Source organism: Leucoraja erinacea, chromosome 28, assembly GCF_028641065.1.
Source record: "Leucoraja erinacea ecotype New England chromosome 28, Leri_hhj_1, whole genome shotgun sequence".
NCBI lineage: Eukaryota > Metazoa > Chordata > Chondrichthyes > Rajiformes > Rajidae > Leucoraja > Leucoraja erinaceus.
Window position 1 is genome coordinate 22,707,416 of NC_073404.1, and position 27,644 is coordinate 22,735,059.

General features: G+C 37.5%; 1 protein-coding gene across 1 annotated transcript; it reads right to left on the minus strand.

The window, feature by feature from the left end:
* Window positions 1–5,128: 5,128 nt before the first annotated feature.
* nipsnap2 (nipsnap homolog 2) lies at window positions 5,129–27,608 on the minus strand. Its single transcript, XM_055658032.1, has 10 exons — window positions 27,427–27,608; window positions 24,211–24,350; window positions 24,073–24,118; window positions 21,459–21,553; window positions 20,798–20,868; window positions 18,966–19,106; window positions 17,898–17,929; window positions 11,528–11,622; window positions 7,569–7,652; window positions 5,129–6,069 (listed from the first exon to the last, which is right to left on the minus strand). Exons 1-10 carry the CDS (start codon window positions 27,591–27,593, stop codon window positions 6,005–6,007), a joined length of 936 nt encoding a protein of 311 aa, XP_055514007.1. The 5' UTR covers window positions 27,594–27,608; the 3' UTR covers window positions 5,129–6,004.
* Between the last annotated feature and the right edge of the window lie 36 nt (window positions 27,609–27,644).

Consider the following 27,644-nt stretch of genomic DNA (forward strand, 5'->3'; position numbering starts at 1 on the left):
CTGCCAATCACTATATAACCTTTATAAAAAAACAAGTCTGTGCGAGTTTTCAGTTCACATTAGCAGTCCTACAGATGGAATGTGGAATCAGGACCTTATTTTGCCACGGTGAATTTTCACTTTTGACTTTCTCTGTATCCTAGCAGCTATTCTTGCCTCCTGCCAGAAAGTTATCACAAATGAAAAGGGATGAAGCTATTGAGCCTCTCTAGTTCTTTATTCAACAGAGTTCTCACTATAATTGAACTATAATTGCCTCAAGACTGATTTCAGCATACTTTCATTCACTTCTAACCAGACGTCAGTGCACTTCCCCAATGAATTAAACTTCCCATTCATTGTGTTATTTATTCTATTCTTGAGACATATCAGATTGATATCCTATATCTGTCTCTATTTTCACTTAGATGGAGCCTTGTTCTTTGCCTAACAAACTTCAAGGGCTTCAGATGAATATAATCTAGAGTTTGCATCTTCTCCATATGAAACATTTTGATCAGTGGTTTGTCATTACAAAAACACCAATTCTCACTCTGAGGGGTTGGGGAAAAAATTGTGTGACTTCTATGATAATTCCTTGCTGTTTCTTTAGCTCATATGCTGGGACCACGTGTAAAGATCTGATATTAAGGCAAGGCAAGCCTACAGAAATCTTGGCATCAGCACACAGTATTAAACAAAAGTAATGTATTTTTAAAATAATTTTGGCAGTTTAACACTTGCATTGCTTCTTGACAGATGCCTCTGAGACAGCATTTGAAAACTGTTATTATAGGGAGCCCGTGTCTTTAACAATGTTCGTAAAGCAAAACATGTCTGAGGCAAACCAGTGTATACTGAGTAGATGGATATCTGCAATTCTGGAGAGTTGTTCTGTCAAAAGATTATAAAGGGATTCTTCGTTAATGAGCAGGATCTTTCTTTACTGTTTATTTATCTGTAATAAGTATAGGACAGTGAGCAAGATTGAAGCATTTATGGAATTCTTTCTTTGTGGGAGATGACTAATATTCTCTTTCTGTTGACTCGAACACTGTCAAATTTTATTTCCTACCTTAAATGGACAAGTTTACAATGTGGAGGCAACTCCAAGATCTTGAACTCGTCCAAAGTAGTCAAACACTGAAAACTATATTTAAAGAAGAGGATTAGATGCCAAGAAAATCGTAGGGCAAGATTTTTTTCCCCCCAAAGGCTTAGGAAACTACTGTTGTATGACAAAACAACTCATCAATCAGACTAACATTTTTGATTGAGCCCTATATTTTTACATGCCTTTGTTACAGAATCATCTAATTTCCTTAAAAGAATTAGCTTCAGCAATAATTCTTGAAAGCAAATTCAACACACAATATTTATGTTCACGGTGCACCCTTTACATCCACAAGGACTACCACAAAAGTATAATTACTTTTGTAGTGTTTTAATTGTTATAAAACAATTATATACCGTAAATAATGTTCACATTTGTTTGCCTTGAGATTTTACACATCCATTGCACCTTAATTTGACATGTGAAAATTTGTGGTATCATTCTCTCAGTACCACAGTACAGGTAGCTTCTGATACTGTTGAGCCAAGTTGGCATGTAAAGGGTTTTGCTGGTGCAGAAATGAAAACAGGAAAAAATGCTGGAAGCACACACATCTGAATGAACTGCAGTGCATTATTGCTTTGAAAGCTATGTCTGCTAATGTTTAAGCTATGGATAAGGAGCTGTACAGGAATGTTAGCATTTGCAAGGTAAACACTATATGCTGGAGTAAATCAGCAGGACAGGCAGCATCTCTGGAGAGAAGGAATGGGTGAAGTTTCGGGCCGAGACCCTTCTTCAGTGAGTTACTCTGGCAATTTGTGTCTACCTTCGATTTAAACCAGCATCTGCAGTTCTTTCCTACACGTTAGTATTTGCAAGTTGCTTACCGAGATCCTGGAGTCCCCACCTTACAGCACAGTGAGAGTGTCATCAGCACTTGGATTGGAGTGGTACCCGTTGGGGAATTAGGAAGGGGCAAACATTGCCTGCCCTGTAAACATTTACTTCCCTTATAAGAATGAAACAATTCTGTTAAGAAACATTCAGAATTTGAGAGGTTGCCTGTTCTTGCTCTTTTTATCCTATTTGATATCTATTAAGCAAGAATATGGTAACTTGCATTCCAAAAATTCCAAAAGAAATGAATTGGATTGTAAATCCCTGCAAGCTGCAGTAAATATTATTCTGCTTGTAAAGCTTCTATCATTTATCCTCAAGTAGTTGAAACTATGTAAGGGCTTGATTCAGCAAAATGTTACAGCCTTATCTGACCATTAATTTACAGTCTAATCATGTTTCTTTGTTTAAAATTCCTCTCTGCTGCACACTCAATGTAAATCTCAATTGGTTTTGCGTCTAAATGTCTCTTCTGCTAGCTCACAGTCTATTTTTCCTTACTGTGATTGATAGAATAACAGCATGGGTGACAGTGTGGAAAGCTACAAGCTGAGCTCCTATGGAAAATTGATATTCAAGTGAATAGCTAAAACAAATTTAACAGGGTGAGATACACAATCTCTTAGTGTGGACCATGTTTGGCATATTGGTCAACAAATGATGTACAACATGAAGGCTGTCACTGATGTTAGTTGTATCACCGTTAAGGTTAAATTAGTAGCAGTTCACATCTTGTTCGTTCTGAACGTGGTCATGCCACATTTCTAATTGTTTCCCTGCATTTACAAAACTTGCACACATTTTCTTTCTGTAAAACATACTTTAGATGATCTCTCACAGTGGTTTTGGAATATTTGTAAATACATGTTTTATTCACTGGATGTATTCAAGAGAGATAAAGCTCTTATGGCTAACGGAATCAAGGGATAGGGAGAAAGGAACAGGGTACCGATGCTGGATGATCCGCTATGATCGTATTGAATGGCGGTGCGGGCTCGAAGGGGCCTACACCTGCACCTATTTTTCTGTTTCTATTTGTTCATATCGTACAAGCGACCTTGGCATACAGGTCCTCTGCACAACACTCTTTTGTTGTCTCCATCCTGTGCAGGATGCACCCAGAACACTAACACATGGTGTTGAGACAAGATTTTCTATATTTAAACAAAAACCTCCAGCTTGAAGTCGGCAATACCTTATGTAGATTAAGCACTTTTTCCTTTGAATTGCCCAAATGGTGCATAAATGAGCCAATAAGCAACCAAATAATATAGTGCCACCAGAAAGGCTTTTTATGGCAAGAGAATCTGAGAGGTTAGGCTGAGGGGGAGGTGTTTAAAAGATGGTCTTTGTTTGCTGAGAGGGATATGGACATGAATTCTTCTTGGTAAAATTTTGCCCCAGATGACCTGACTACTGATAATGGAACCAGTTCAAACAGCGTTGATAGGTAAGGAAAGGTACCTCAAAAGTGGAGTAAGATGTTCAACTGGTATTAAAAAAACGGAAACAAAAATAAATGAGAGGATAGTAGTGAAGGGGGATACAACTGAGCCCTGCACCAATGCCTCCGATGAACAATCCCAATATTTCTGCAAATTCAAACTTTCTTCAAATTCAATTCCCTTTTGAAGTTTGTCAGAAGGAACTGCGGATGCTGGTTTAAACCTAAGATAGACACAAAAAGCTGGAGTAACTCAGGGGGCCAGACAGCATCTCCAGAGAAAATAGGTGACGTTTCTGGTTGAGACCCTTTTCTCCAAAGATGCTCAGACCCACTGAGTTACTCCAGCTTTTTGTGTCTATCTTCTCTTGAAATTATTGGTTATCTATTTCTCACTGTAAATAGTTCCTATTATTCCATCCAAACTTTCTATTTTAAATTAAATGAAATATTTTCTGGCCCTTTGCAGTGGTTCAGCTACCAGTTGCCCCAGTTGATGTTGGATTGACACTCCTGATGTCTTTTTCCATTCTGCTTGTTTTTGCACGAATTAAGAGCCCAGTAACCTGTTAATAATTTCTTGTAGCCTCAGGAGATAGTTGGTATTGTGCTGATTAAAGGGTCTTCATTTTTAGAAGATTGATGATCAGTGTAGCAAAGGAACTGGCCCTTTGGCCCACAACATAAATATCCTGTAAAGATCCACTTTAATAGCTTGATTGTTATTATAATCCAATCTCACCATTTGGTAATATTAAACTTTGTGAAAATCTACCGTTGCACACGCATTGCAGCACTTAAAACGAGTTATTTAAAATAACTAACACAATGCATATGGACTTCATACGATCACGTGATAGGAGCAGAATTAGGCCATTCGGCCCATCAAGTCTACTCTGCCATTCAATCATGGCTGATCTATCTCTCCTTCCTAACCCCATTCTCCTGCCTTTTCCCCATAAGCTCTGACACCTGTATTAATCAAACAGACTTATCAGACTACACCCACAACATTTGCTGCATACTTTATTGGTTCATCTACCAATAATGTCATTCTTAAGAATACTGGAATTGAGCTAATTTCCACATGCATTGGAACCTGCAGATTCAGGCCCACTGAAAGCATTGAATTATTTAAGCCTAATTTAATCACTTTCCATGTCGAATAGTCAGGTTGCATTGCCTACTATCTTTCAATTTGTAGCCTTTTGATAAACAAACATTTTATTCTTAGATGACAATGGTAACTTACAAATTCATCCAATTCACCGAGCCAAGTGATATATTTGCAACATATCTATTATAGATAAATAAGCATTAGGAAGAGAGATAGATGGACATTAGCAGCATCAGATGCAGGGTTATGGGGAAATTTATGCACAAGTTTGGAATTGGAACAGCTCCAATGAGCCATGAGATTTCATTTTATTCTCCCCACGTTTCCATCAACTCCCCCCCCCCCCCCCCCCCCCCACCAACCAATTCTACTACTCGCCTGTAGACCACTGTACCTTACTGTGGCCAATTAATCTACCAAACTGCCCATCTTTGGGATATAGGAGGAAATTGGAGCACAAGGGAAAAACTAGTGCCGACAAAGGGAGAACGTACAAACTCCACATAGGCAGCTCCAGCATTGGAGGCCAGCATTGAACCCAGGAATGCTGGAGCTGTGAAGCAGCAACTGCACGAGCTGCACCACTCCATGTTTTTTTTAATATTACAAAATCTGCAGGCAATGTAAACACAAATGTTGTAAATCAAGTTTATTACAGCCTTCAGAGTACCAGATGTTGTAGCCTGACTGTGGATTAAGGTTTTAGAAACTCACTTCTTTCATTAATTAGATCTACTTAATTATTGTAAACACTAGATACTATATATAATGGTGCCATTTTAAAAATAACCACACAACAAAACCAATTAAAAAAAAAATGATATTGTAAGCTTAAATTTTGTACAGTGATTAAACATGCACCACCTACAGCAGTAGAAAGCAACCCAAAAATAATCTACTGTATCGTTTTATGTTGAACTTACAGCAGATGTACTATCCATTCTTCACAAAAATTATTTTGATTTAAAAAGTAATTCCCTAAGTAACAGTATTAAAAGTTGTGATATCGTGAGCATCTTATTAAAGTGGGATCATCAATATTTTGGGGTGAGAACTCTGATTGCTCGTTTTTCCAAGAATCAGGCAGGTAATTGCCCTGGGGTTTGCACAATGGCACACAAAGCTGAAATAATACCTGAAAGTTACACCCTTTCAAGGATCATTCTACTGAATGGAGCAGATAAAATAAACAAAAACACACCAACATTATTGAAACTTTCCGAAGGCAGAGAGGAGTGTAGTTAAAGTGAAATAAGACAATAAAATAAAACATAAGCATTCAGGATTTTAAACGCCTAACTTTGTAATTTTAGTGCTTCAGAAATAAAATATTGCTATTGGTAACAGTTTGCGTCAGAAATATTTCTGCAAATTTGATAAAAGGTCCAGAAGTTAAAACACTTTAAATCATGACAAGTTCAGTCATGTCGGTAACCTGTATTTTGTTTCCTCATATATTAAGACAAGACACAATTTATTAACTTTCTTGAAAGATGTTCCCAGTTAAACTCTACTGAAGTGGTGAAATTTTTAGTGGGATCATAATCCTGGAATCCATCCGCTGGATGAGTGGCACTGTAGAGACAAAAACACACATGTAACTCATGCATATATTCAAAATCATGCAATTTCCTTGATACATTGGAATATCAAAATGCAAACATTACAATGTGACAATTGTTTTATTAATCATTTAAAAAAAATGTCAGATTTAAATATTTTTAATTTATATTCAGAAAGGAAACATTCAACAGATAATGCAAAAATGTGGAAATGCAAACATTTTCCTCAAAGTATCAACTACATTAATTCAAAACCACCCAATACTAACATTGCACACACAGTTTTGTTCAGCATTTTTATTTTATACTATTATGCTTCATTTAGCATTGTGAATATAGAAAATGTATTTGCTAATAAAAGTATGCACTTGGAGACTTATGCCCAATGACTCGTTAAGAGAATTAGGTCACTAGAGCACGAGAGACAAAATTCCACTTTGCTGCTGACTCTATAACATTTGATTCGTGTATTCTTGCAATTACTCTCGCCAAATGTTTACTGTGCTGATTAGTCACAATCATGAGAAGTAGTCATGTCGGTAACCTGTATTTTTTTCCCTCACATATTAAGAACTAATGAACCGCAAAATATATCAACAAAATTTAAGATGTACTTTCTTCTGATATTAATTTCACACACAAAGCAAGTCAGGTAAAACAGCTATGAAAGAACGGTGCAAAGTGAAAATGTATTCCATCTGTTATTACAGATAGCCTTGACATTTCCGCAAAGCACAAAGTGTAACAGAGATAATTAAAAAACTCAGTAATGCAAAGACTTGTTTATTTTTTTCACAAGAAATCCATGGGGTTTATTTTCCTGAATTTCTGTTCCGAACAGGGCCAACAAACAGAAGGCCAATATTGGTAATATGTTGCAATTTTATCAGGAAACAATAAGCAACAAAGAGCAATTGATAAATTTTTAGAGTATGTAGGGAAAGAAAGTGATGATGTATACAAGGGTAAATATTTAGCGATGGCATGATAGAATGAGAGAACGTTTAATGAAACACACAGGACCCTAAGAGGAAGGTTATGTTAAACCTTTATAAAGTACTCATTAAGCCAGAACTGGAGTACTGCATCCAAATTTGGCTGTTACACCTTAAGAATAATGTGTGTGAAATGATTTCGTAGAATTCAGTTACAAGGTTAGACAGAGTAGTTCTGGTTGTTTAGAAGGGTTTAGAGATACAACATGGAAACACGTCCTTTGTCCAACTTCTGGACCTTTTATTGTCCACGCCGACCACTGATCACCCGTTCACACGTTATCCCACTTTTTCATCCATTCTCTACACTTGGGGCATGTTATAACAGTTAATTTATCTACAAATCTGCATATGGTTGGGATGTGGGATGAAACCAACAAGGTCACAGGAAGAACCTCTGTGCAATCTCTGCACAGGCTTCATCCGAATGTACCCGGGTCTCTGGTGCTATTGATCAATGCAGCTCTTCTTCAAGTTTAAAGAATTTTCAGAACACTAATTATGTACAGAAAAATACCTGTGTAATATACACATTCATCCCAGCCAGGTTTTTGCCATGCTGAATTTCGTGTTTCATCTCTTGACTGCAAGTCTTTGTAAGCTTTATAAAGCACAAGGCAGAACAAAATAAAGTTAGTTTTATATTCCTTATTTATTATCTTTAATATAAATAACCCATCAAAATCATGTTATAATCCTACTATAACATTATGTATTATTTACTTATTATAAGTTGTCATTTTCACGTGGTCAATAATATTATTTTCTTTTAAAACACATCTCTTAGTAAACTTAAGTGCATTTGCAATTCTAACTGCTACCACAGATAACCACAGTATAATGAGAAACCACATTATATATACTGATAAATCATTTTTAAGTATATGGGTGGTCACGGAAGCTTTTGGTACAATGGTTTTCATTAGTCAGGGTATTGGGTATAGAAGTTGGAATGTTACAGTTATACAAGACGTTGGCGAGGAAACACACAGAGTACTGTATTCAGTTTTGACCACCCTGCTGTAAGAAGGATGTCATTAAACTGGAAAGAGTGCATAGAAGATTTATGAGGATGTTGCCAGGACTTGAGGGGCTGATCTTATAAGGAGAGGGTGGGCAGGCTAGGAGTGCCAGAAGCTGAGGAGTGTTCTTATAGAGGTATATCAAATCATGAGGGGAATGGATAAGGCTACAGTGTACAATGTCTTTGACCCAGAGTACTGGAATCAAAAACAAAAGGACATATTGTTTAAAGTGAGAGGGGAAAGATTTGATACGAAACTGAGTGGTAACTTTTTCAGAGAGAAACCAGGAACTGCATATGCTGGTGTACATAAAAGGACACAGAGTGCTGAAGCAACTCTGCAGGTCAGGCAGCATTCCTGGGAAACATGGTCAGGTAATGTTTTGGGTCTGGCAATTTTCAATCAGAGGGTGGTGAGTATATGGACCAAGCTGCTAGAAGAGGTAGTTGAGGCAGATGCTATAACAGCACATAGAAGACACTTGACAGGTACATGGATAAGAAAGGTTGAGGAATGTGCATCTGGCTTAGATGGGATATCTTGGTCGGCATGCATGAGTTGTGCAAAAGTGCCTGTTTCTGTGCTGTATGACTTTAGGAGACTTTAGAATGTTTTGCTAATTAATCCAGTCGTGATTAACATTGCTATCTGTTCAGTAACTTGTACTGTTTACAGAGGCAGGAAAATGAAGTATTTCATTATAACGGATTACGTTGTTTCAGAACATAGAATTGAAACTGAAATTACTGTGAAGAGCTGTCATTTGAGTCATGTTGCCTGCCTCCCTTTTCTCTATTGAACATCATTTGTGAAGACATTAGCTTCATGCTTGTAGTTTTGGAAATACAGTGGTCTCTGATTCCTTGCACAAGTAGGAATTTATCACGTGGGAAGCAACAATTTGTAGAGGAGGTTCACAGCAGTTAATTCCTTTATCCTTTTACCACAGATGTGTCCATTGAAAGCTTCATTAATCCTAAATAATATTAGTATATTGCCATCTAGTTAACTTACAATGGAATTCTTTCATATTGTTGCTGTGAGCTGAACACCGTTTTTTTTTAAAGCACATGCTGGCCAAATGCAGCAGCAGTACTTAATCTTTTGTTTCATTTTAAATTTAGGAGCAATTTGTTGAATCAATAAAGCAAGGAGTGGTATAGAGACAAAGGTACTAAAAAATTGATGAGTTACAGGAAATCAACAAAGAATGACAAACATTATTTATTATGCATGCCATTTTCCATCTTTATAGCTCAAATGACTTTGCCTCTGACAATAGTTCATCAGCTTCTGAAACATTCATGCATGCCAGTTACTTAATAATCATCCCCATGAATTCCTGGTTGGCCTCCATCATTCCACTCTGCATGTTATTCAAAACTGATGTTTAGTTTGGAGATACAACACGGAGTCTGCACCACCCAGTGATCCCCGTACATTAACACAAGCCTACACACACTAGGGACAATTTACACTTATTCCAAGTATACAAACCCAAGCCAATTAACCTACAAACCTGTACGTCTTTGGAGTGTGAGAGGAAACTGAAGATCTCTGAGAAAACCCACGCGGTCACGGGAAGAACGTAGAAACTCCAGACAGACAGCACACATAGTCGGGATCGAACTCGGGTCTTCAGCGTTGCAAGCTCTGCAAGGCAGCAACGCTACTGCTGCACTACCGTGATGCCTGTGCCCTGATTACCACCATGCCCGACTGACGAATCGCCTATGCCTGCTAATCTACACTGGCATGAAGCAATGATTTAATTTAAAAATTCTCATCATTTTCCAATCTCTCCACAAATGAATCCCTCTTTATGTCAAATTTCCTCTATCCCTGCAACCATTAGGTTGCTACACTAACCTAATTCTCATCTTGTATCGTACAAATTTAACTGCTCGGAGGGACCAGACTGTCCCCAACTCTGCTGCAGCTGGCGGGGACGTTTGCCGGGTGGTCGCTGGGGTGGTGGGGGGGGGGGGGGGGGGGGGGAGGGTGCCAGTGCAGCGTGGTCAGTGACTCTGGGTAGGGGGTGGGACCAGACTGCCCCAACTCTGCTGCAGCTGACGGGGACGTTGCCGGGTTTTCGTCCCAGTGTGTCCCGCTGCCCGGAGCCGCGGCCAACCCAAAGCCCGTCACAGTGCAGCCGCACAGGGGAAGACGGAGCGGAGGGCGGCCGTGGCCGGATAGCGCTGACCCAGAGGGGGAGAGCGGGGGCTGTCCCGATGAATGCACTCCTTCGGCCGCTTACACCTTGGTGCTCGGGTTCAGAGCAAAGATACTAGAGCATTTGGTTCAGAGTGCTCAGCCACCCTCCACAATTATTTACAGCGCAAAAATTTGACCATTTCGGCGGTTTTTAACAGGTAAGAAAGTACGCATTTCGTGTGTTAACAGTGTATGCCGGAGACTGCCATGTCCTCTGGAAGAATCGAGCTGCTCCCCCTTTGACCCGATGACCTTACATATTTTCTCAGGGTTCGTCTTAGAAAAATTTCAGTATTGTGCACATAATTCATTGTGGCACAGTACTGAAATTTTTCTATCATCTTGAAATTTGTTGCTGTTGTTAAAGATTGTACGTGAACATATATTGTTACTTTTCTTGGTGAGGATCATGAAATTGCAACATCAAAAATTAGTTGCATTCTGGCAGCAATTCTATTGAGAATATTTTATAAACAAAATTAGGATTTAGAGCATATAACATATTGTTCAATTAAAACAGAATTTCCAACTGCTGGAGGTCTAAATTGAAAACTGTAACAGTAACACTGATAAAAGTGAATATTGATAACGAGAAAGGGAAGCGAAGGAAGTAACTTGAAGAGTCATAGAAAATGGTGCATTAACATATTAAAAGAGAAAAAAAAAGCAAGCAATGGAAAAACAAAGACAGATAAAATCTTATCAAAATGTTCAAGAGCCTTCAGGTTTACCACCAAGATGAACCCTGAGAAAATGTGTTCATTGAGACCATTACACAATTAAATTGCAGCATGGAATTAGGTCAGTATGAACAGATTAGGCATGATGTTTGAACACATGCTTTAATGAATACAAAACAGACTGTGTGGGAGGAATCAAAACAGCTGGCAAAGAATTGCTATTTTAGTTCCGAGGTTGTACATCATCCAAAATATTTTCGCCTAGTCCCGCACATTGCCAGTACTATTCCAAACACTATTCTAAAGACATTATAGCATTTATTCTGATTATTATAGCATTTCCTATTTCATTTGAAAGGTACTTTGTAACTCCAGTCATTGGTAAATACATTTTACCAACTAAATCTCAATGCTGTAATCATTCAGTTTTATATTTTCGAAGCAAAACTTTAGAATTTTATTTTTTCCTTCTTTATTAAGATTATGTTCAATAAGCATTAGGACCCATAATTGACCAGAAAAAGTGCACAGAAATATGAATGCATAACATTATTTACCCCATAGATGATGCACTGTATATAGTTCACCAATTTGTGAGAAGAAGCCACCAACTGCTTCATTGTTCTCCTGTCGAAACCGAATGGCTCGAGCCCTATGAAAAATTAAATGAATCAGAAATTAATAATTAAAAATAGAGATATTTCAAATTTGATGCAATTATATTAGAACTGTGAATGATTCTGTTACAATTTTGTTGAAAATGACCTCTGAAAGTTGAAGTTTGATTCTCAAAATAATAATTATGCTCCGTCTTCCTGACATTTCAATGGTGGAGAGTGATTATACATATCTCAATTTGTTCAACATGCAGTTTTCATTATCTAGTTTACTTTTGCACAAATTAAAGTTTGATTCCTTGACACTAATAAGACTTTACACAAACACTTACAGTGCTTTAAATTCTGAATGGAGACTGAAAAATTCAATGACTTTTCATTCAACCAAAATCCTCAAACATAAAAGCAGCTGCAACATTAAATAAGTAAACAGTTAAAACAGGATTTTGTCAAGTTTGAAGCATTCTTCAGTATAGATCGACATGTACATTACAATCTGCTCAAATAGAACAGCAACTATATGCATGCTAAAATGTGAAAACCCCGTGCTTCACGAGCGTTAGTGATTGGACAGCTAACTATTAGATCAAAGCTTTGCAGACCTGCCAATTCTGGATGGAAATACTTTTTTTTTTACAATCCCATCCAATATGGCAGAACTCATTCACACTGCTAAATAGATAAACATTTCTCCCTTATCTCAAAGCGCTCACCATTATAGTTGCTAGTCCTCAGAGAATTTAATCCACTCCACTTCATTTAAAGAAACTACTGAGTGCCCTGCATCCATTGAAGGGCATGGAACTAACATTATAGCGATAATATGGAAGACGAATGGTCCAGAAATAGCCATAACAGCAACAGTTTGGTCATCTATTCATCAAAATAGGTATTTCTCAGGTACATCAAATTCACAACAAACAGGACAAATTTGATCTGATATTTGCCACCCTTTTACTCTACACTCAAAGTGATGGAAAAAAATGTTGTTCATGCTATCAAACACAAACCCACCATCTGCTATGCTCCAGGACCATTTAGCTTTTGAACACTTTATAGTCAGTTTAAATATGGACAAAAATCTCAAACGGGTTAGCAGAGAGTGATTGGCATTGACATTAGGAAATTATTCCACAGCATGATAAAAAAGAGATCTCGTAAAATCAAAGTCATTGGGAGTTGAGGGTAAATGTTCCACTCACTGGAGTCATTACTACTGTAAAGAAATATGGCTTTTGTATATTGGAAGTCAATTATTTCACCTTCAAAGTAATAACGTTAGAGTTCCTCAAGGTTGTTCTCTCACCCCAAATAACAACAGTGATCATTTCAATGAATCATCCAGTTAAGACCAGGTGGGTCAATTATTACTGACTGCAATCTTCAATTGTAATTGCAGCTCCTTAGAGAGTGACTGCATGAAGCAAGACCAAAACAACATTCAGGCACCAGCTGGGATGTGCCAAGTTACATTCACACTAAACAAGCTTCTACCTAAACGCAGTGTTTAAGTACCTTCTACACATGAGCAACAGTCAAAGACACTCAACATCACATTTGAGGGCAATTTGAAATAGACGGAAAAGAACATATCCTCAAGCCACAAATGAAGAAAACACAAATTAAATGAATACAAACAATTACAATTTGTTTATAGGAGAATTGGTACACATTGGTCAATTTAAACAATCATGAAGGAATTTACATTTAATCTTGTGCCTTCTGATTAAACGGGGAAAACCTTCCTAATTCTACTATCTTCTTAGGCCCCTTCTGTCATGGCTGACCATGGGTGTCTCCAGAGTACTATTCCCTATATAGAGGACACCTGTGCGTGACTTTGTTTAACGTGGGGAGACTGGTGCACAGCCACCCCCCACGGTCCTCGACTGATCTGGGTCAGGATCCAGTGGCATGGAGTCCAAGACGACCGGAGCCCCTTTTCCGATGCAGCCGTCATCAACCTTCCCAACCGTTATGACACTCCACTAAGGTCAGCCATCACCCCCGCCTGTTCAACCGTTGAGGTCTTGTTTGGATTGCTCTTTGTCAGAGACCTCCCCCTCGACCGTACCGCCATGAGTGGCCCTACCAGGAGCATAGCTCCAGACGGCATCGCTCTTAGGATCTCAAGTCCACACAAGCTTCTCCACCACAAGATGACAATCCATGGAGAATTCTACTATAAACTGCATAAATTAGATTACATCCAGTTTTTCCAATCAAAATATTTTATTTTGTAGTTTCCTGCTTAAGTCTAATTTATGTTTGTCCAACTCATTAGTCTACTTTTGTCCTCTTGAAAATTACTAAATGTTGTATTATCTGAAAACTCATCGTGTTCTGCACATGCATGCCCAAGAAATTAATCTTCAAAAACTAAAGTGGTTCTAAAGTCAACACTTGGGGAAAATATGTATAGATCGTTTATGTATTCATTCAAGGGCTACTACGTAAGCTGAGCCAGTGTTCAATTAGTTTACATTGGTCTGGGGAAAACAATATTGTCCATCACCACCATTCTTCTGTTCATTGACGTTTTTGTATCCAGATGCGTTAATGTGCCTGTAAAAGCTGCAACAAGTAAGAATTTAATTGTTCTGTTCCTGGTGTATAATGACAATTAAACACTCTCAACTCTTGACTGCCACTATTCCTTTAAGCCGACAGATTTCAAAATCTATTAACAAATCTAAACGTTGCTCTCTCTCCGAGTCCGCATACGGAATATAATTTGTACTTCTTTCACAAGCCCTCCCCATTACTCAAAGAACTTATATACAATTTTCTTTTAACAAACAGAACCCGACTTTCATTTACTAATCTACATTTCTACAAATGTTCATAAGGTCATAAGGAAAAGGAGTAGAATTAGGCCATTTGGCCCATCAAGTCTACTTAGCCATTCAATCATGGCTGATCTATCGCTCCCTCCTAACCCCATTCTCCTACCTTCTCCCCATAACCTCTGACACACGTTGGTGTCAACGGTATTAACCAAAAGACAAAATTAAACAAGTTTCTTTATGGCCGTTGCGGGCAAGATTGTGGCGGACTATCCTGGAGTGCTGTTGTTGATATGACAAAGGTACAGCCACGGAGCTGTTACACACAAAACTACCAGGGTTTGGCAATGTATTTCCATCAAGATGGAGTGGGCCTTAAAGGGAAACTGGCAGGTGATGTTCTTATGCTCATGGTGCGCTTGTTGTTGTGAATGTATGTTGTGGATTAACGAGCTGGCAAAGAAACATATTTCTACCGTCATCTATCTTGCCATTATTTTACTTAACCATCTTTCAATTATCTTTGAATGGGTGCTGCATTTTAAATTCTCAATATTATCGGAGTGTCAAAGCAAGAGATGATATTGTTGAAAATGGCTGATCAGGTGAAAAGAATTGAATCATTAATTGAATGATCAGAGTAATTTCTCCCATAGCAACCAGGCCAGTGGAAACAAAAGTAAAATAATACATTTCTGAAGGACATGATGGATTCCTTATTGTCTCCAGCCAATAACAAAGCGGATCTATTTAACTTATTGGTGATATGTACTGAAAAATAAATGGTTCTAAAGATAATTTTGTCTAATAAAATTAGATAAAAGTGAAAAATGTTGCCAATTCTTACTTAATAATTTATGGGGTATGCACATGCAATGGAGTTCTCTAATAAAAGTCATATTATTAGAATGTTTCTACGAACATACCACCTGAGATACAGATGCCAATCCAAACTATAATTTGCATTGTGATCTTGCTACATTAGATGGATTAAGTAGAAAACATTTGAGAGTGTATTTTCTTTTATGCTGTACCTGTAAACATACTTTGCTGTACACTCATTCAATGAGCAAAAACATTTAAATTTACAGTTTACATTTATAAAACAATTATAAATTCCATTCAAGCTAGTTAAACATATAATGGAGAAGGGATTAGAGAATAATGCTGATGCAGAAAAGAAGCCAAACTCAAAAGTAAAGTTTAAACACTATTGTGAACCACAAAAAATGGCATATTGTTGTACTATGGGAAGCAGTTGCTTCCATATTTATTAAAATATTTTTTATTTTGCACGCTGATCATTATCGCACCACAATAATCTGGAAGATTTACGGGGATATTACCAGGACTCGAGGGCCTGAGCTATAGGGAGAATTTATTCCTTGGCGGGCAGGAAGATGGGGATCATAATGAGGTGTATAAGATCATGATGGGGATAGATAGGGTAGATGCACAGAGTCTTTTACCAAGAGTAGAGGAATCAAGTACTGGAGGACATAGGTTTAAAGTGAAAGGGGAAAGATTTAATTGGTACCTGAGGGGCAACTTTTTCCACAAAGAGGGGGTGAGTATGTGGAACAAGCTGCCAGAGGAGGTTTGACAGGTACATGGATAGGAAAGATTTAGAGGGATATGGGCCGAGCAAGGTGGCTGGGACTAGTGTAGATGGGGCATCTTGGTCTGCGTGAAATTGGGCCGAAAGACCTGTTTCCATGCTGAATTTCCAGTGCAGGCGAATAACATCAACAATTAATAAACATTTGGTGATGGATGGCAAGTTTAATATTCAGCATTTTTATCCAATGAGCCTTAAAATAAGCAATGGGGACAATAGAATGTCTAAAATCAATGCAAAGAAAGAAAGGAAAAAATGGAGTCGAATCAGAGGAGGAATTTGGGAGGTGGGTGAAAGATAGAATGTTGAAAAAGGGTGCAGAAAATAATTATCTGCAAGTGTAGAAAGACAGAAGGAAAAAAGTGGTCCAAAAGCCCTTTCACTTGCCACATGATCACAACATAGTAAAAGGTTGAAAGACTAACACTTTTCAATGTTGATAAATCCATTATTACATCTCATATTATTTAAGTATTCTATACCTACTCCATCAAACTAATTTACTGAGGAGGAGTGTGTTGCCAAGAACAAATTAGTATCTGCATGAATGAAATTATAGTTTCAACTGTTCCCTTTCTGATTTAGAATTACCCCAACATTTGTCAGTGTGTTTAATTTCTATGTATTATGCAAAGACCGTAATTGCTTAACATTTATAGCTCATTCAAGCTGTCAGTATTATGAGTCTAATAATAAAGCAGTATAATTAATTATCTTTTCCTCTTTACCTGATACTTAGAATTTGAACATAATTAATAACTTGCCCAAATTTGCCATCATTTATCCAGCCATTATCTCGACACTTTCAAAAATATGGAAATTGGCAAAACTAGAAAATAGATACTCCAGAATTAAGTTCTTTAAAAAGTTTTAAGTTCTTAACAATTCAAATTACCTAATTACTCTTAGCTACCTATGTGGATCTCAATAACTTTACATAGTCACTTCAAAAATAGCTTTGTACTTCAGTAGCATGAGAGAGCTAAAGAATGTTTCACATAATAGTGGCTGACTCAACCCTCCAGTCTGAAGAAGAGTCTCGACCCGAAAAGTCGGCGTTTCATTTTCTCCAAAGATGCTGCTTGACCTGCTGAGTTACTCCAGCATTTTGTGTCTTTCATCAGTGTAAATCAGCATCTGCAGTTCCTTCCTACTTAAATAATGCTTTAACTAATTAAAATCTCAAACTGTACAGAGGAAAAAGCAAAAATAGGAAAATCAGAGAAGGAAACTAGTCAGTCCCTGAAACCTGCACTGGTGCTATAACAAAATCTCTTCAAGGATACATGTAATTCTCTATCAGGTTATTAATTGAACTAAGCCATCCAAGTAATACCACAGGAGAAGTGTAAGAAATAGTACTGTTTACAATGTGGTAGCTATTACGAGTGAATTAAACATGGAACCAGAGAGAACAGCCTTTTGTCAAAGAACAATTGAGGTTTCAGACAGAATACATTTGTTGTAATGGATGAGGATGGGTACTGTTTCACGACTCATCACATAGAATCTCATTTGTTAGTTTTCCCACTGTGGTCTTTATAGTGTGGATAGGATGAAAAGTATCCTGAAATGTTTAGGTGGTAGTGAGCATGGAATTGGAGAAAATTCGTAAATCTTAAAGGTAAATGCAAGGATAGATATTTAGCAGATGGAAAGTTGCAGGAATTGACCACGGACTCTTTCAGAATGCAGGCAAAATGTCTGAGGACTCTAGTAACAATGCACATGCAAAAACACTTGTTAATAATATCAGCTATTTTGAAAAGTAAAATATATTAGAATATCCAACAATGACTCCAAATTAAAGGATCACAATTACTGTTTTTTCAATCCATTATTGCCAAATAACTTCACAATGCAAATTTCAGGGTAAATTGTACATGAGCAGTAGTATGCCACTCACCAGTTATTACCCCATTCAATCATTGTTCCTGGCTGGAAAAATCATACCAATATTAAAACAATATTAAAATTCCATTTACAAATATAATGCAACAGGACCTCAGTATTTTAGTGATTTTTTTTAAAGACTATACAAGTTTAAGGTGACGAATTTATGTAAACTAAGGTATAATACAAGCTACATCTACTAAAATGTAAAGTGAAGCACAGATGATCCAATTAAGATATTTTCCTCATATTGTTAACTCATTTAGTCTTGACATCATAATTTCAAGGCAAAAAACGGGCTGATGGCTTGTACAATTGTGTACAGGTTGCATAAAGCAAGGATAATATAGTGGGGAGGTACACTTCCATTCAGTACCAAAGAATATCACAATGGAACACCTGACAGGCAAGTTTAGGTAGCCTAAGAATTGTGACAAATTTCTTTGTATGAAATTTCATATGCTCATAAGGCTTGCCTTGTGCTCAAAATAGCACATGACAACTTTGTGATTTGGCACTGCAGGAGTGCAGAAAGAGACCAATAGGCCTGTTGTGCCTTACATCAGGCTCAATTATGTGTCTATACTGCTTTCCCAATAGGCTTGTATTTTCTTCAAATACGTTCAGAAAATCAAATATCATTGGTAAAACTGATATCATCACCTGCTCCAATAAACAGAGCAGAATTAGGCTGGAGTGCAATCATTTAAAAAAAAAACAGAATAAAGTGTAATCTTGAAGAAAAAAAAACAGAATTAAGTGCACACTTGAAGCAGAGTGGGGAATGATCCAAGAAATAAAACATTAAAAGTGGCAAACAGTTTGCTGCAGTTGGTAGGTTTCGGGTTGCTGGTCATTTAATAGCTGTTATTGGGAATCAATAAAATCTGAAAAACTTGTATTTCAAGTGTATTCAAGGGTTTATTTATCAGCATGCATCAAATTATTCTTTAATGCTTTGCATGTTCTATGACAATCAACTAAAGCAGGAATATTTTTCAGTTTTGGTCAATTATAATATTCTTCAATGATTCAGAGGGTTCTATTGCAATTATAACTATAGAAAACACATGTTCCTTACCCTGAGCTGGTACGATCTGAGCTCGTAAATATTGGGCCCTGACCTGGGCATAGGCTCATTCCAGAAACTGAATTCTAAAAGCAACTGGTTTTTCCGAGAAAGTAGCATTTTTCCCCTTTCCTTCCTAAACTCCATGAACTCCTGCAAAATAAAGTCTTAAATTTCACTAGTAGCAAAGTTGAAAGTTCACACATAGCTTAAATCACAACATAGGAAAAAATGAGTATCTGTTGGGAGTATAGTCATGTCTGTGATACCAGGCCTGGCTCTGAGGCATAGCATGGTAGGGTGTGACACTAGGCCTGACTTTGAGGCACAGTCGAGTAGAATATGGCACCAGGCCTAGCTCCGAGGTACAGTCGGGTAGGGTGTGGCATCAGGCCTGGCTCTGAAGCACAATAGAGTAAGATGTGGTACTAGGCCTGGCTCTGAGCGATAGTGGAGTATGGTATGGCTTCAAATCTGGCTCTGATGCACAAACAGTTCAAGTGAAATCATATAGGGCTATAGTGATAGGAGACTCATTAGTTAGGGAAACATACAAACATCTGGCAGCAAACGGGACCCCACAATGGTGTGTGCCCTTCCTGGTGCCATGGTCATGGATGTTTCGGAGTGGTTGCAGTACATTCTCAAGAGGAATGATGAACAGCCAGAAGTGGTTGCGCACGTTGGCACAAATAACATAACTAGGAAAAGGGATGTGGTACTACATAGTGAATATAGGTAGTTAGGCAAAAAGGTTAAAAAGCAGAACGTCAAGGGTAGTGATTTTCGGATTTCTCCCAGTGCCGTATGCTAGTGAGGATAGGAGTAAGCAGATGGGACAGATTAATGCGTGGCTGAGGAGTTGGTGCAACGGGCACTGTTTCAGTTCTTTGGATCATTGGGATCTCTTCTCTGAACCTTTGCCTTCTGCACCAATACCCTCAATCGGGGTATCGAGTATAGAAGTTGGCATGTAATCTACAGTTGTAGAAGATATATGTGAGGCTTCAATTTTAGTATTGTGTTCAATTTTGGTCCCCCGCTATAGGAAAGATGCCAATAAGCAGAAAAGAGTTCCGAGAATCTTTGGAGGACGTTGTCAGGATTAGAGGCCCTGAGCTGTAGGGGAACGTTGGACAGGTTAGGACTTCATTCCTAGGAATACATGAGGCTCAGAATCATGTCACTACATTGTGAACAATATCAATTCAAGTTGTTACTGTGTACTAAAGCACTCTACTACATCTGAAATTGTCATTGTTGAAATCACAATCTCTAATGGGCAAGGGAAATAGATTGAAGTCAACACTAATCAGTGTCCCGAATAAACTATCATTTTTTTTTACAGAAATCAGGCTAATTTGTTTTGACTTAAGTATGTTCTGCAAATGGAAGAAATCTAACAATGAACAAAAACAAGAGCTGGGTTTTCTGATGTTTCTTCCTGGAACAACATATTGGATTATATGCTAAGTTTTCCACTTTAAAAAAGGATGAAACATTGTTACACGAAAAAAAAAGTTCTAAAACCTTTCTCCCAAATCTATTCTATAAGTCTATTCTGGTAAATTTAAGATAGAAAAATAGATACTGCTAGAAATACTCATCATGTCATGCAGCATCAATGGAAAGAGAAACAGTTATTGTTTTAGATCAAAGATCCTTTCTCAAAAACTGGTTCTCTCTCACATACTCTGAATGTTTCCAGTATTTTCAGTTTTATGCAGTTTTTTAAATTTTCTTCTGGTAAATAGAGCAGATGTTTAAATACATAATGTTGCAAGTTTTACAATATATAGTGGTTTTTCTTTACTGTGTTATAAACAAATATTTTCAACCCCTACCTTATTTTGTCTCAGTTTATTCATCACTTCTGTAAGCGTAGGGTAGCCTCCACTGTACTTCCAGAGGTGGACTGAAAGAGACAAATCGGATAAGAGAATAGTATTTCAAATTTGACATTCTCTGTATCATGAACATTGTAGCTAATGAAAATGCTGGATGGACAAAATGTTTTTTTTGTAGATATTGCCAACAAAGCAAAGTTTTTATCTGACTATCATTTCTGGCTAGAGCACAACTGAATTAAAGTTAATAATTAGGTGGACCAATACCACCTGTAAGAAAGAGTCTAAGATTAAGTTAATTTTAAGCGATTAAAAATAATTTGCTGATTGTATCTATAAATGGTATATATAGACATAATCAGGCACAAAATTGGTTTTATAAATCACAGATTTATTGCAACCCACAAAACACAAGTTGGCATAAAGATTTTAAGACTAGTGATATGCTTCTGTAATAAGTAACACTTAAGGGAAAATAAAGCATTCAAAATCAATACTACACTTTATACAGATAAAGTAAATGCTCTTGTCATGTTTATGTTTAATTAGATGTAAAAATTGGAAAATAAATAAACCAGTTTTGTCATCACAAAATGAGATCCACAAAAAAAAAATCATATTCCTAATATATGATTGATGCCACATAAAACATTCTTACCAGCTTGATCTTGCTCTCCGTACCACGTGTTCCACGTCCCAACAAGTTCACATGGATAGTTCTCATCTTTGTGAATTTGTGGTAGTATATCTATGCTGCAAAGAACAAAGAATTTCAAACATTTTGCATCCTCTGCAATTTTCTAATATTTTTGTATTTCTGGGTCATAGATCTGGCGTCTAAACTATTGATATGTGCTTCAGAATTTTACATAACACAAAATAGGTAAAAGAAAAAGTTGAACATACATAAGTCTTTAAGCAGTACATCAGCAGATCTGTTTAATCACGTGCACATATCAAACACACCTACAATCCCTAATTCTAATCCATTGTCCCAATTTAATTCTCAACACCTGAACAAAATCTATTTTCTACATTTCTATTTAAACACAAATGTACCAAAATAGTAATTGCATGCAAGTTTGCTATTGCTTGAAAAGTAACTTTTTATTGGTTGCATGACTGAAGGTTGGGGAATATTTTTGTAGATATATTTTAGGTAACTAATAATCACTGTAACATATTTAAAAATGCTGCCTCAAAGTTTTTATTTTGAGGCAGCATTTTCTCAATTTGCTGAGATTTTTATTTTATTTTATTTTCACTATTTTCTCTCTCAACTTTCTTCATTTACTCGTTTTCTTTCTTCACACACTATATATTTCACATCTTTCTATCCTTTACTATCTAACTTCTTTTTCTTATTCTCATCTTTTTTCAATGTAACAAAAAAAAAAGAAGTTGTACATAAAATGTATTATGAAAATATATATTAGGCACTTTGGTGCCATATGACTGTGCTTACTTCTAATAAAATAAAATATAAAAAAAAGTTTTTATTTCGTTTTCAATTGTATTAGGGAATTACACATGGAATCTGGCACTTTTACATTCTGTTCGAAACATTTATATGATGTTGGTATTTATTTCACAGAATATTGACCAACTATCCAGAGTGCTGAAACTCTAATGGCATGGCAGTATACATTTCCAATTGCCACTAGAGGTTGGCATTTTTAATAGCTGCAAGTGATGCTACGCAAAATGACATTATATTAAATTAAGTTTAACAGGCAATGATATGCCTGTTAGTTATTATTTTTATTTTTTATGGTGCGATTTGATGGGCTTTTTACGATTCAACAAATCAAGGGATGGGCTGAAGAAAAATAAACTGACTTCAAAAAGGATAGAGTGAAATAAAAAGAACAAGGAAATGTTAAAAAGAGTAAGAAATAAAACAATTTGTAAATACATTTAACATTTCCACATTCATAATGCAGCAGATGTCTGGTCACTAATTTTTAATGTGGTGAAACAGTATTATATCATTAAAACTATATTTTGGAGAAGAATATAGGGTCATAGAGTTATACAGCGTGGAAACAGTTCCTTTGGGTCAACTTGCCCGCACCAGCCAACATATCCCAGCTACACTCGTCCCACCTACCTGAGTTTGGTCCATATCCCTCCAAACCTGTCCTATCCATGTACTTAAACGTCATTAACTGTTTCTTAAACGTCAGGATAGTCCCAGCCTCAACTACCTCCTCGGACAGCTTGTACACCCACCACCCTTTGTGTGAAAATGTTACCCCCTCAGATTTCTATTAAATCTTTTCCCCTTCACCTTAAACCTATGAACTCTGGTCCTCAATTCACCTGGACAAGATACTCTGTACAACAACCCGATCTATTCCTCTCATGACTTTATACACCTCAGATCACCCCTCATCCTCCTGAGCTCGAAGGAATAGAGTCCCAGCCTGCTCAACCTCTCCTTATAGCTCAGATCCTCCAGTCCTGGCAACATCCTACTTGGGATCTGTTAAATTTATTGACACAAAGGTGCATGTGATACTACAAAAGATATTTTCAAATGATAAACATAAGCTTTTTCTATATTTTTGGGTTTTGTATTAGAAGATGTTGCAGTAGCTCAGCGGGTCAGGCAGCATCACTGGCGAACACAAGTAGGCAACGTTTCAGGTCGGGACTCTTTTTTGGACAGTGCTCCCTTTCTTCTTAATGATGTTCCAAACAGTTGATTTTGGTAAGCCTAAGGTTTGGCTGATGTCTCTAACAGTTTTATTCTTGTTTCTCACTCATAATGACATTTGACTTTCATTGGCACAACTTTGATCCTCATGTTGATAAACAGCAATAAAAGTTTCCAAAGGTGATGGAAAGACTGGAGGAAAGACTAGGTGCTGAGAGCTCTCTTATACCTGCATTAAGGAGACAATTAAACACACCTGAGCAATTACAAATGCCTGTGACGCCATGTGTCCCAAACATTGTGGTGCCCTGAAATGGGGGGGACTATGTATAAACACTGCTGTAATTTATACATGGTGAAACTAAAATGTATAAAAAATGGCCTTTAATAAAATCTGACAATGTGGATTTTAACCACGTGTGATTTTTTTCTATTACAAATCCAAAATTGTGGAGTACAGAGGCAAATAAATAAATGACGGATCTTTGTCCCAAACATTATGGAGGACACTGTAGAAGAACAGTAAAATGAGAAATAGAAGCACTCCAGATAATCAAATTATGATTCTTTAACCAACAAAAACAGAAAAGATTGGACATTTTCTTAATCTTACCAAAGTTGGTTGTAAGCCTCCAGGGATTCTGGTTTTACACTGTGAACTGGAAAGAAAATATTTTAAATTATTTTAAATTATTCTTGAAATATAATAAATACACCCCTCAGCAGATTAGAAAACACTTTGAATACTTACATTGAATTTTGTATAGGCTGCTTGTTTCCTTTTTAGCTAGCAAATTTGAATGAGCATCCTTACGTGGATCCACCTTTCTGACAAACAGTGATTTAAACCAGCTATCCTCCCTGTTGTTGAATGATGTAGCAGACAATGCCCTGCACAAAAACATGAATAATTACATTCCATGCTTTCTCCACCCAGAACAGTATGCCTTGCATGACTAAATACATCACCACTTATTCATAATCCTTTGGCACATCTTTGAACATGTTACTTTGTTCAATCGGTATTCAATATTCTTGTTCTCTATTGCTGACCCAAATGCAGTGAAAACTTGCTCAATTAAGTATGGTCAACTCTTTCCTTCCCTAGCCTCTGTACTGTGGTTTCAGTCAAGGTGATTTTCACCTCAATCTCACCTCATCTTGCGCTTTATCACATGTTGGCTGCCATTCTATTCTCTGTGATTAACACACCCATATCCATGGTCACCTACTTGGCTTTGCCATACCCTATGACTTCAGTACTTCTGTCACCTAAACATCACAGCCATTTCTGATGTATCTTCCCCACAAACCCTTTCCAATTTGTTTCTCAGCCTGCTCCTAAAGCCATACCACTCCCAATTGATTTGAAGTACACGTTTTAAAAATCTCAGCTGTTATGCCTTTGGTCCTCCATTCCCCCACATCATATCTGAACAGATAACCAGAACTTTGTATTCCTTTTTTAATGCCCGAGGGCCCATTGTAATTATATTTTTTTCTCCCCTGATGCAGTCTTCATGTCCGGTCTCTTAAGTCCTAGAGTTGCAAATCAGGTTGGATATGCAAGACAACTAGTTTTGCAACTCAATGTCAGGTTTGATGAATCCCATAAAGTACCGTTACGTTTTGACCTCAACTGCTCACTTCTTTGTTCAACAATGAATACACCAGAAGTGTGGCTTTTTTGCTGGCTTGCAAATTAGCTTCTTAAATTGCTCTTCCATTCTGCTATTTGCAATCCTCCAATTCTGCACTTTCCTTTTTTCCCTTCACCCAAACAAATGGTGCATCTCAATCACCTAGTCAATCCATGTTCTAACAACTCACATCTTTCTCTAGCCTTGTTCTAATCTTCCATCATGTCCATACAAAGACCTCATGTCATAAGATTCCCCTTCTTCGCCCTATGTTTACCAAATTGCTACCCATCCAGTTTCTTTGCCCGAGCTTCATGTTAGTTAATAATGTTAGTAATGCTCTCCCATCAGGTGCTGTTCCCCCTCCCTCACTCCTTAACATATAGTCGTCATCCCTCCGTATAGAAAACACAATTTCAGTTCTTTCCAAATACAATCCATCTTCTCCACTGGAGAAAGTTTTCACATTGTCATTGCTGCAATACAGTTCCCATCAAAACCAGCCGTGACATCATAGGATTGCAAAAAATATTCATTTGTGTATGCTGACAGTGTGTTTTACCCATCTACCAATACCCTTGACCTATTCAATGTCTCCAGTCATCAGTATATTTGCCGGACATTAAACACCATACTAGCACGCTTCCTTCAACTAATATAAAGCCCAAAGCCACGCATTCCTCCAGCAATTTTCTTAAAATAAACCTCAATGTCTAGGAACGTGGAGTAATATCTAATTTGTGCTTCAGAGCAGATATCCGTCATAAAAGTGAATATTTTAATTTCTGTAATACCATCCAATTCCACCGCTGCCTCTGCTCATCCTGTCATGTCTTTGACTATTGATTTGACTATTCCAAAGCATTCCTGGTCAGCTCTTTTCATTAAATCCTTGTCAAGGTTCTGTTCTTAAGACGCTGACACATACTTTCCATTTGCCCATCACTTTGTGCTTGATGAGTTACATTAATTCCCAAATCAGTTTTAAAATTCTCATCCACATTTTCAAATCTCTCTGTGGCCTCCACTCCCTGTTTTTTTCTTGTCCTATAATCTTTAGATATCGGTAATTCTTTCATTGGTAACACTTTCTTATTTGATCCTCTAAGACCCTATGCAATCTCCCAACCCTAAATCTACCAGTTTTATTTTTAAATCTCTTTCATTCTTTACAATCATTCCACCAGGGTTTTAGACATCTATCCCAATGTGTGGCTATATTTAAATGTGTTTTGTTAATGCTCCTGTGCTGAACAAAAGATACGGTTTTATGTGACAATGTCCTGGAAAGGTGGGAACGAAGGAAATAGGTAGGGAACTGAAATCAATGTAAAATAAGTGATTAAAATTCAGAAAAAAACAAATGCAGGCTAGGATACGTGGCATTTGATGTGGTCATGTGTAAAGCTGTGTTATACAGGACACAAGAAGAATTTAAGGGGTACGAGTAGATGAACAATTTAATCAAATAGAACACCAGGAAAGATAACTTGCACAAGGTACTGGTCTAAAAGCATGTCAATAAAAGACATGAAAGATTCACAGGATTATTTTGACGAACAGGAGGGAGGTCGGCCTAGATCTAAGTCAATAAATATCCTTTAATTCAGTGAAAATGGTCACCTGGTCAATTACCATAATGTTATTACTTCTGTGCATTTCTGAAATCATAACAGTGATTGTACCTCTAGGATCTTTGGTCAGCACTGTAAGCGCTTTGTGACATCAAAACCATGAAAAGGGGCGTGTAAATGCATATCTTTAAGATTCAACACCGAAAATAGACAATATACGACTTAAAGGTTATCTGAGATTTAATGTTTACAATTTTCCTATTGTCTAATCCATCAAACATCTTCACTGCAGATGTAAAACACCGTTTAAATAATTTCCTTGCTGATCAGAAACACACTGAAATGTTTCAACTGAAGGACTGGCATAATGATTGAATAGATGGAAGAACATAAACTTAGCGCACATTTGTGCAATTATAACGGATGCAACTACTGCAGATAATGACCTTGGCGAAATAAAATCCTCAAATGTGAGTCTCGTAAAAGAAACTTGGAAATAAGGCTTCAAACCAGTCAATTGTAGATGGTTTGGTTCGTTGTTTTAAACTGCTTGTTAATTTAACGTTCTTTTAGCCGATAACCTGTTGATGGACGGCATTTTATTCTGAACAAAGAAGCAGCACAGCGGCGCACCTGTCAGTTGACAGAAGGGAAAGGGCCTGCCGACAAACTTTACCTCAGTTTGCGCGCTCCGGCAACGCTCAGCCACAGGCGGCAAAACAACGGCGGCTGTCAGCCTTTTCGTGCACTGACCTGGTCATGGTTAACGTGGTGATGCCAGCATCGAGAGGAAGGGCGCAGTGTTCGCTTCTAACCCGGGCTGTCGCCCTCCTGGCACCGGTTGCAAGGCTCAGCATAACTCTGGCCGCCATCTTGCTGTGGAGGTGACATTCACCCCCGCAACGGCAGCGTGTGCGCATGCGCCTCCAGGCGTGTGGGGGCAGGGCGCGGAAGGGGGTTAGCCGGGAGTA

Coding starts and splice junctions, on each gene's coding strand:
- nipsnap2 (XM_055658032.1), bottom strand. CDS start 27,593: ATGCGCACACGCTGCCGTTGCGGGGGTGAATGTCACCTCCACAGCAAG. Junction 24,119..24,210: donor CAGCCTATACAAAATTCAAT/GTAAGTATTCAA, acceptor TTTTCTTTCCAG/TTCACAGTGTAAAACCAGAA. Junction 19,107..20,797: donor ATAAACTGAGACAAAATAAG/GTAGGGGTTGAA, acceptor TTTATTTTGCAG/GAGTTCATGGAGTTTAGGAA.